Here is an 11,272-nt window from a genome sequence, read left to right on the forward strand (position 1 = left end):
GTGGCTATTAAAATTTACCTTCAACCACATTAAGGAGGATTTCTCTCTAGAAATAAACTTGGAACTTGGACAAACCAAGAGGACAGCATTTAGAAAGTAACTTTTACAGGCTGTTTACCATTATCTCCTTCTATGGAACAAAACTATATAACAGAATTTTAAATCGTTTGGGTTTAGGTGAATGGCTAAGAGAAATGCTTGTGGCCTTGGGTGAGACTCTCTTCCTTGAACCAAGTGAACAGACCTGGGAGGAATCAGACAGGGCATCCTTGGGCCCTGTTAGGGTCATGCTGTAACCAGCTGGACCAGCTGAGCAAGCTTGCTGGTGCCTCTCAGCCTGGCGTGCGCCAAGTCAATGAGATATTCTGCAACTCATCTACAATGGAAGGATAGGGCCACCTTTTGCCCTCCTTTTTTTTTTTTTTTAAAGATTTTATTTTTCATTTTTCTCCCCAAAGCCCCCCGGTACATAGTTGTACATTCTTAGTTGTGGGTCTTTCCAGTTGTGGCATGTGGGATGCCACCTCAGCATGGCCTGATGAGCGGTGCCGTGTCCGCGCCCAGGATCCAAACCGGCAAAACCCTGGGCCGCTGCAGCAGAGCGCGTGAACCCAACCACTCAGCCATGGGCCCGGCCCCTGCCCTCCTTTTTAAATGATAAAGATTTGGCGGGGGCCACATGTTCCTCAAAGAAAACTTTTCTTATAACTAGCCTACGCCATTCGCTGTCACCTGGTTCTTGTTCCCAGCATCCTCCCCCATGTATAGGCTACTCTCTACCTCTAGGAGTATATTCCTGAGTGGTATCCACCCAGGTACCATCCTGGTACGGTTCCAAAACTCCTCTCAGAGCAGGAAATTATTAACTTTGGGAATTTCCCAGGCTAATTTTAGACTAACCATGAAAAGGAAACTCTTGACATTGACAGGAGCCCATGTTGTTTCCTCTTTGAAAACCCAAGCGTCTGGTAAATAATCCCAACTACAAAGTAAAGAGGAAAAGTGGCACTTTAAAATAAATTCAGATGATTCGCAAGTTTAACTAGTGCTCCTAGGAGTTAATCCCTCAATGATATATTTCGTTTCCTAAATAAACGTTGACTCTTCGACATCTAGTGTTGGATCTCTTACATTTACGGACACGGCTCAGTTCCTGGATAGAGTGGAGTTAGTTACACAGAATGAGTCAGCTGGCCACACCTCAGTGTACTCACCACTAGGGCCCTAAAAAGAAAGAGGGTTTCCCCCTTTTCCCCAGCAATTCCAGCAATGGAGAGAGAAAGGTGGAGACACCCTGTCACGAGGCTGATGTTTCTCCCTCTGGGACTGTGTCCCTTAAACCACCCTGGACTGAAGCTGGAGGTGAACGCCTTCTGGAGAGGTTTCCTCTCCTTTCCTTCCCACTGTCCTCCCCTACACCTCATCATTCTGTAATTTTTCAGTGATTCTTACTTGTCATCCCTCCTCATTTATTTTCTCAGATTTTCGTAATTACCATCATGTACCTCAACAACATTTCGGTCAACGACGGACCACATATTCGACGGTGGTCCCATAAGATTAGTACCATACAGCCTAGCTGTGTAGTAGGCTGTACCATCTAGGTTTGTGTAAATGCACTCTATAATGTTCGCACAGCCATAAAATAGCCTAACTACACATTTCTCAGAAGTGTCCCTGTCATTAAGTGACGCATAACCATAATTACAATGCCAGAAAAGGCTTAGCCTTAAACAATGCTCACCCTTTATACTTTAAATGAAGAGGGTGGCTCCGCCCCTTATCTGCTTTACCTTTTCTCTGAGTGAGGTCTGGTAAGCTTCTCTGTTTAAGAAATGTGATAATATAATAAACAGTGCTTTCACCTTAAGTGGCCAGATAGCATCACTTTAAAGGAGTTGAAACTGAGTAGTTTTCCAAGTACCCCTAAAATCGTAACGTGAAATCATTTAACTTCAGGGAGAGACTAATTTGATTCAGCTCAAATGTTGCTACCTCTCCTTTGGGGAAGAAAAAAATATTTTAGTCATCAATTGAAAATTAGCTATTGATACCTTTAAAAAGTTGATTGATGCTTTAAAAAAGATGTATTCTCCAGAGAAATTGAAATAAAATTTTTTAATAAGATTCCTTCAAGCTAGGCACTTAGCCTGTTTTCTCAATTTTGAAACATGTCTTTCTTCAAAATGTAGGGGAAACTAAACGATTAGATTATATGTTTTTGAGAAGACACAGGAAGGCATCATTAAAGTGCTCCTGGAGAACCTGAATGTAGGCTGGTGTCACTGTGAGACCGAGGGGAGGCTGGGGTGGAGCGGGTTGGAGGGGAGTGATGTTGGTGCAGAGCAGTGGCCAGCCTGCCTGCCTTCACTGCCACCCTTCGTCTTCAGAACAGAATGAATATAAAGGGGGAGGGGCTTTTCCACCTGAGTGGCCTCCCCATAGGGGAGTTTATGGCTTGGTTCCTTTTTAAAGCACCAATTGGCTGAGAAAATCCCCACCGTGGGGATACCCTAGCAGCATCTCCAAGTCAGGCTGACTGAAGGGAAAAAGGCTACGATTTCATAAGGTACTTGTTACTCTGCTTTGAAAGAGCATCATCTCACAATCCAGTAAGACTCACACAGAATCCCTAACAAAGAAATATAGCAGCAATTGGTGGGTTGGTCTGTGGTCAATTCTTGGCCCATTATTTGAATAAAAGGACCATTATTTGAAAAAAGCAAGTATTTATTTGAATATGCTCTCTTCCTCTTAGAGCTTTTAGGAAGCCTAATTTAAATTTTCCCCAAAAGTACTCTGGCTACAGTTTACCTTTCTTCTCAAAATCAGAAGCAAGAGCACCTATGTTGGTATTTTATATTCCTATAAACAGAGGGAAGTTTCGTAGCCAAATCATACATCTCTCTCACTTTACACAGAAGAAAACGGATGCCCAGGGAGATTAAGTAACTTGGCCAATATCTCCCTGCTAGTGAGAAATATGGGGTCTGTATTACAGGTGTGCAGGTACGAACCGCCCAGCAATTACTGAAGGTCCGTGTATTGAGTGCTTTACACACATTACCTATTTAATCCCCACAAAGTAGACATCAAAGAGCCAACCATAAATGCCAACCATGAATGCCATTTATTGTGTCTTTTCTCTGTACTAAGCATTTTAATACATTATCTCTAATCAGTTATCTCCAATCACCACAACAACCCTTTGATGTAAAGGTAAGTAGCCCTATTTTATAGATAGAGAACTAAGGTGCAGAGAAGTCTTGCTGAAGGCCACTTGTTTTATTTTACTTTATTTTGCTGAGGAAGATTTGCCCTGAGCTAACATCTGTTGCCAATCTTCCTCTTTTTGTATGTTAGCTGCTACCACAGTGTGGCCACTGACAGACGAGTCGTGTAGGTCTGCACCTGGGAACCGACCTGGGCTGCTGAATGGGAAGGCACCAAACTTAACCACCAGACCACTGGGGCTGGCCCCAGGGCCACTTTGAAATAAAAAGTAAGCCGGGGATTCCCCCCCAGGTCTACCTCTTACACCTGTTTGCTCTTTTCACCCTTTAAGAGCTTTTCAAATTACAGGTCACAATGGTGATAGTGAACTTAGTTTGGTGGGTTCACCAAAGTTTAAAAATAAATAAGTAGGGGCCGGCCCTGTGGCCAAGTGGTTAAGTTTGTGTGCTCCACTTTGGTGGCCCAGGGTTTCACCGGTTCAGATCCTGGGCACGGATGTGGCACCGCTCATCAGGCCATGCTGAGGTGGTGTCTCACATAGCACAAACAGAGGTACTCACAACTAGAATACACAACTGTGTACTGGGAGGCTTTGGAGAGAAGAAGAAGAAAAAAAAAAGATTGGCAACAGTTGTTAGCTCAGGTGCCAATCTTTAAAAAGATAAATAAATAAATAAGTAAAAAGAACAGAGTGCAATGGGATAGCATAAATGAAAAATAGAGTGTATCACATCAGTCATATGTATGTCGGTTGTGTGTTTTTTTTCCATCACCCCCAGGCAGTTAGCTCAATTCTGACACTGTCGATCTGGAGACAGTATCAGATCCCACGGGTGAAGGGCTCAGTCCTATCAGACTGCCCCTGCCCTCTTCAAAGGCCAAGCCAGTCATGTCCAGGTGGTCACTGGTGCTTCCGACTGACCGACCAGCTGTAGATCAGAGGTTCTCACGACCTCTTCCTTGGGTTCGATTAATTTGTTAGAGCGGCTCACAGAACTGAAAGAAACATGTTACTTACTAGATTACCAGTTTATCACCGAAGGATATAATTCAGAAAAAGCCAGATGGAAAAGATACATAGCGTAAGGTATGTGGGAAGGTGTGTGGAGCTTCCCTGCTCTCTGGGCAAGCCACTCTTCCCCAGTCTCCACGAGGTCGCCAACCCAGAAGCTCTCTTCTTGGGTTTTTTTTTTTTTTTTTTTGGAAGATTAGCCCTGAGCTAACATCTGCTGCCAATCCTCCTCTTTTTGCTGAGGAAGACTGGCCGTGAGCTAACATCCATGCCCATCTTCCTCTACTTTATATGTGGGACACCTACCACAGCGAGTGTGCCAAGCGGTGCCATGTCCGCACCTGGGATCTGAACTGGCGAACCCCAGGCCGCCGAAGCAGAACGTACGAACTTAACTGCTGCGCCACCAGGCTTGCCCCTCTTCTTGGGTTTTTATGGAGGTTTCATTTCATAGGCGTGATTGATTAAACCATTGGCCATTGGTGATTGAAATCAATCTCCAACCTCTCTCCCCTCCCTGGAAGTGGCGGTAAGGGGTTGAAAGTTCCAACCCTCTAACTCCCCCTGGCAACCAGCCCCCATTCTTAGGTGCTTTATAGAAGTTGCTGTATTAACATAAACTCAGGTGTGTTTGAAAGGGGTTTCTTATGAATATCAAGACACCTTTATTGTGCTTATCACGTAGGAAATTCCAAGGGTTTTAGGAGCTCTGTACCAGAAACAGGACAATACCCAAATATATATTTCTCTCTGCCTTTTTTTTTTTAAATCAAGGCTGACCACAAGGTTTCCTTTTTTCCTTTTTTTTTTTTGTGAGGAAGAGTGGCCCTGAGCTAACATCTGTTGCCAATCTTCCTCTTTTTTTTTCTCTCCAAAGTCCTCCAGTACATAGCTGTATATTCTAGTTGTAGGTTCTCCTAGTTCCTCTATGTGGGATGCCACCACAGCATTTCCTGATGAGCGGTGCCATGTCCATGCCCAGGATCTGAACTGGTGAACCCCATGCCACCAAAACGGAGTATGTGAACTTAACCACTCGGCCATGGGGCCCACCCTCAAATATATATTTCTTATGTGTGTTATGTTGTAAACGTTTTTCCTGTGGGTTGTGATCAGACTTTGAAAGCCACTGCACTAGAATGCAATTAATCTGTCTAAACCTTAGCAAACATTGGTTTGCAGTGTAGTTAACTACCTCACTGCAGGTTCTTATTAAAGTAGTCCCCAGATCTGCTGTGGATCTGTCCCAGTATATCCTCAACGTTATGAAACTGGCAAATAGCCATTGATGACTAAATATCTAGGCACTAAAGTTTTTTTCCTTTTTGCAATTACTGATTATAGCTTTTAGCTGTTTAACCCACCCATTGTTAACTGTGCTGCTTAGGCAATATGCTATCTGACTCCCACTAGGCTCCTATAGATAACATCTTCCTGGAGCCTGGGTCACTATGGTAATGAGTAGGTGAGCTGCTTTTCAGGAATTAGAACTCCTTGTCCACTTCAGGCCTGTTGAGACCACCAACTCATCAACTGGGCCTGTGCAAATATCCGATAGGCGACCTTTTGATGTCAAGAGGCTAAAAACTCCACCCTCAGATCATGCTAATGCCGCCGTTTTGTCAGCATGGGTCCTATGAAGAGGTGTGACTCTGACTACGCTTGCGCAGATCATCAATTACCTCACCTCTCCTCATCACCAATCACCTCTCCCCACATTTCAGACAACCTTGCCCCCGATCCCATAAATATCCCTGAGTCCCTATTTTCGAGGAAGGGAATTTGAGGCTCACGTTTCTCGCTTCCTCGTGTGGCTTCTGAGTAAACCCTCTCTCTGCGGCAATCTCGTCGACTTGGTGTTTGGCTTTCTGGGCGGCGGGCAAAAACGAATCTGGTTCGATAACAGTTACCCATGTTGTATTCCATCAAACTTGATTGGCAGAGGACTCTCCCTCTACCCTGACACCAGTTATCTGACATGTGGTCACAGGAACATGGGTTGACACAACCAAGTCCATGCCCAGGCCTTTCAGCAAGCTCATGAAGTCACCTCATGCATGACAAAGTCCATAAATTAGAGGGACACCATCATTTTGTGTAAAAGATGACAAAATCCATACCTACATCTTGAGCCATTGCTATTTTTCCATCACTCGGTGGTCATGAATTAAGAGACTTTGCAATCCACCACACTAACCATAGAATAGAGATCAGCTTTATTCTGCAAGACCCATCTACAGGGAGAATAGGGTGCACGTGCCCTCAGATCTGTCTCCTGGATTGAGGATTTGGGGCAAAATTTAAGAGGTTAGGGAGAACAGACTGGCATGCAGAAATGCTTTTGGGACAAGTTTTTATGGGTGGGCTTCAAACATTTATGGTAAGGTTTTAAACATTTATGACAGCATTCTAAACTTCTATGATGAGGTTCTAAACTTTTATGACAGGGTTCTAAACATTTTTGATGAGGTGGGGAAGGAATTTTAACACCAGATCTTCCTGAATGAGAGACCCTTTGCTTCTGATAAGAGTCCTACTTTCACGTTCTCGTCGTGTCTCTGCCCTTGGGTTCCGTGGGAAGGAGGAGCTTTGGATCCACAGTCATTTTAGGCCAACAGTTCTTCTTTTGCACATACTTTGGCTACACGACTTTGCAGATTCTCTGAAAGGCAGTTTAAATCACTCTGTTGATAAGAGATGGGGTCAGTGAACTGGTCCTGAAGGACCCATGGTTACAATACCCGATTTGGGAAGACATCTACGAAAAAGATCCAAGATCTACGATTTTCTCTCATTGACTGAACACTTTTGAATTGCTGTCTCTGTGGTCAGTGTTGTAGGTAATTAAAACCCCTTACCTTGACTGCTTTCTATTAATCCAGGTAGACGACTCTCTTCTTGCACTGTCAACAACTAGCTGAGGGGCCTGTCACTCTCACCTGTTTTTCTAGGAGACTTCCTGTCCATTCCTCAGTCTGGGGAAAGCTGATCCTTCAACTTCCAGCTCTAGTTTACAAGGAATCTCTATGTTTACTCATTAAATTTCCCTCAATACTTTTGCAAGAGGGCCCTTTCTAACTCTATGCTCCCTTTTGTCAGAGTGTAAAATAACTCATTTAAACAGAACCTGGCAGGCAGGAGGAACTCCTGTGTTATACACGTTGTTAAAACAATATTTTCGGGGCCAGCCCAGGGGCATAGCAATTAAGTTTGTGCACTCCACTTTGGCAGCAAGGGGTTTGCTGGTTCGGATCCCCAGAGCGGACCTGCACACTGCTTGTCAAGCCATGCTGTGTCAGGCGACCCACATAAAGTGGAGGAAGATGGGCACAGATGTTAGCTCAGGGCCAATCCTCCTCAAGTAAAAAGAGGAGGATGGGCAGCAGATGTTAGCTCAGGGCTAATCTTCCTCAAAAAAAGAAAAGAAAAGAAAAGAAAAAACCCAATATTTTCTTGAAAGCAAACTGAGTAGGAGTCTTACCTCTTTTTGAGAGTTAAATGCCTAGTATTATTCTGAAGAAGGCCACAGCCCTATGGTAGGGAGTGCCGTGGGATCCATGTTCTAGGGGAGGAAATGGAGGCAGAGAGGTTCAGTGAGCTTGCCCAAGGTCTCAGAGCTGGGCAAGCCGGGCTTCTGACCGCCAGCTGGCTTCAAGCCTGCGCTGGTGGCTGCGCCGCACTGCCTAGGGAACCAGCTGCTTTAAAAGGCGGTGTGATAGAACGGACTTGTGAGCACCAGCATGTGAAAGTGGACACCGGGCTTCTCTCCTCTCTGCCGCTAGCTCTCTTTCTGGCTTTGGGCAGGTCTCAATTTCTCCACACCTTGATTTTTCACCCCTCACCCCTGGAAAAAAAAGGGAGATATTGAGTCAAATGATCTCTTTATTGTCCCTTTTAGCTCAAACTCTGAGTCCCTTTTGTGAATCAAGGGGGAAGGGGAGGAGCGCAATGTTAATAGCCCTTCATCATTGAGGAACAAGGATACCTGCTTTTGAGAATGAGTTTTGATGTTCCTACAGGCAGCCCGAAGGGCAAACTGTAACAGATCAGCAGAGTGGTTGGGGAAAACCCAAGAAAGAAAGAGAAAGATGAGAAACAGGATATGTTATTCATCTAGAAAATTCTAAACAAAAATGAAACAAAACGAATTTGGTGAAAGAAAAATATAGATTAAGAGCCACCCACCCCCCAAAATCAAATAGACTGTCATACCAAAATTTCTTTCACTTCAGGATGAAGAAATACTTGAAAGCAGTCATGGTGGGGAGAACCCTGAGCCGGAGCATCTCGGCGGTCCCGAAAATCTTTCCCCTGACAGGTGAGACTGCGGAGTCCTTTGTAAACGTCATTTTAACCCCTTGACCAGGGTCGGGGGTTGGGGGCTTGGGGTAGAGTATCTTCTGTTTTAAATCTCATCACTTATCTTTCCCAGATAAAAATCACATATTTATTCTATATACTAACCTTCATTTACTTACCTGAGAATAAAATTCATGAGTCTCATAAAAGCAGCAAGCAAGAGCTGAAAACGGTATCTTATAAACCAAGCTTCCAAGGATACTATTAGAAAATGAAATTCCACTGCATACATTTTAAAGGTCTTATTGGCTTTTTTCAGTGATGCATGAATGGGGCAGTATCTCATCCAGCAGATAGAAAGGAGTGCCAAGGAGCTCTGCCAAATGGAAGATTTTTATACACAGAAGGGAGTGGGAGAAGGAAGTTATACTAGTAAAAAGGGATCGGTTGCGGCAAGGTCACCTTCCTTTGAGGGACAGCAGAGGTCAGCTTACGTAACTAGTGCTGACCAGGTGATTCCAGATTGACTGGCTTAAGATTCCATTACTGGAAGAGGCTGAAACTGTAATTAAGTTAGGATAGAAGTCTTGGTTTGTTGATGTGGGGCTTAGCATAAGTGACTCCATTTTGGGCCTTTTTTTTTTTTCTTAACAATTTCCCCTTTTGATCAGACTCTCAGCTTAAGTGAGATATGTGATCAAAATTTAAGGCATTAGGGCCTGGCCCAGTGGCATAGTGGTTAAGTTTGCATGCTCTGCTTTGGTGGCCCAGGGTTTGCAGGTTTGGATCCTAGGCATGGACCTACGTACCACTCATCAAGCCATGCTGTGGCAGTGTCCCACATACAAAATAGAGGAAGATTGGCACAGATGTTAGGTTGGGGCCAATCTTCCTCAAGCAAAAAGAGGAAGATTGGCAACAGATGTTAGCTCAGGGCCAATCTTCCTCACCAAAAAAAATAAAATAAAATAAAAATTTAAGGCATTAGCACCAATCTCAGCTACCACCCTGAAGTTCTTGCAGTTTTTGCTGATCCTCTGTGTGGTATTCACAAGTTTTGACCTTTTTTTTGCTGAATCTCTGTGGTATCCGCAAGTCTTGGCTTCAAGTTCATATTTTTAAATTGGTCATTCTCTTTATTCCTTTTCTGATGTCCCAGTCTCAGGGAGATCATTTGCTTGGTGGTTAGTGGCTGCAAACATGCATTTAAAGCTTTTGAGGGAATACAGTGCAGCAGGGAGAGTATTATGATTATTATAAGCAGATAATTCCCAGTGTCTGGAGTGTATTTCTGAACCATGGTCCCCAGGACCTAAACCAATCAGAATCAAATAAGTCAAAGAAAGACCCTGTTGAAGGAGTCACTTTCTTAAGCCAAGCGACGTGTTCAGTGATCTCATGTAACTGACTTTCAACCTCCCCGGAATTGTTAATTGAGGTGCAGCAAGTGGTGTTGGCCACAGCACAGACATCTCCTTGCTCAGATAAAAGATAATCAAGGGCCATCGTATTATCAAGTACAACTTTGTCCAGAGAGTCTAAGGAATTTTTATTGGGCAGCTATTGCTTTAGCAGCACCTTCTGTAATATCTTCCAGAGTTAAGGAGAGGTTGCTTATCATAGCCTCATTTGCACTTACTCCTAGCCAGGGGAGCAGTGATCTAGGAAAGGAAGCACATTTTGAATCATGAATGCCTCCTGGGAATTGCCGTTTGAGTCTGTAGCTCAGGATTGGAAAAGTGACAGCCAGGGAGGCCAGTAACATTTGTGAGTCTTTAGACCACACAGGCAGTTTTATTCTGGTTTCTCTTGCCTGGTGTCCCTTTCTTTGTACAGAGCCTGGATGCGAGGTTTCCTGCGTTTGGAGTTGTTAACCAGAGGCAGAAAAATAGCCCCCCAGGGTTAGAAAGACTGACACGGTAGAGAAGTGGCTGAGTTTGTTCCACAGAAACCGAGGCACTGGAAATTAGGGAAACATTTGTGATGGGCAGAACTACAGGATCACCAGCATTGTGGCAAATCCCCTTCCTTTGGGGGATGGCAGCGGTCTATCAGGCAGATTAGCTCACTAGTGCCGACCAGGTGATTCCAGATTGACTGGCTCAAGATTCCATCCCTGAGAGAGGCTGCCACTGTGATTAAGTTAGGTATGAAGTCTGGGTTTGACGAAACCAAACGAAGAGGTGCTTAGCATAAGTGACTCCATTTTGAGCCTGTTGTCTCCTTGACCATACTGTCTTTTAAAAAGTGGATAATCAAGAAAATAGTAAATGTAAACTGATGTCAATATTGATTGAATTATTGGTTTAAAAGCATTTAAAGGGTTATGTTACCGAAACCAAAGTGGGTTCGCTCCTGGCGAGTTAAATCAGACTCTCCACCGGAAGTAGTTGTCTCACAAAGTAAGGTGTATTTGCAGCAAATAGGAAACAATGAGGAATCATTTCCAGAATCATGACATCCCTGAAAAAAGGGGAGCAGGGACATTTATTTGGGATGGGGAATGAATGTTCAAAAGGGAGAGGTGGGTATTTGCTCACGCAGGCTCAGTTGGAAAACGCGTCCGATACGCTGCAGGTTATGGCAACAAGGCCTAAGCTCCTCCTGGAGAGATCTTAGCATTAAAAATAAGGCACAGGTCATAGGCAGAGTTCTTGTGGTGAGGCTTGGCCTGGTTTAGGGTGGTTGGTGATTGCATTTCCTTAACATAACAAAAGGGAAAAAAAA

General features: G+C 44.1%; 1 protein-coding gene across 12 annotated transcripts in view; it reads left to right on the forward strand.

Moving 5' to 3' along the window:
* The window catches only part of MCF2L2 (MCF.2 cell line derived transforming sequence-like 2), a 230,185-nt gene that overhangs the window by 139,015 nt on the left and 79,898 nt on the right, over positions 1 to 11,272 (forward strand). For all 12 annotated transcript variants that reach the window (XM_070509354.1, XM_044771143.2, XM_070509356.1 and 9 more), the window contains one exon: positions 8,479 to 8,564. In XM_070509354.1, coding sequence (XP_070365455.1) covers positions 8,479 to 8,564 — 86 coding nt within the window. The remainder of the gene's footprint in view (positions 1 to 8,478; positions 8,565 to 11,272) is intronic.

This window comes from Equus asinus, chromosome 5 (assembly GCF_041296235.1).
Source record: "Equus asinus isolate D_3611 breed Donkey chromosome 5, EquAss-T2T_v2, whole genome shotgun sequence".
Lineage (NCBI taxonomy): Eukaryota > Metazoa > Chordata > Mammalia > Perissodactyla > Equidae > Equus > Equus asinus.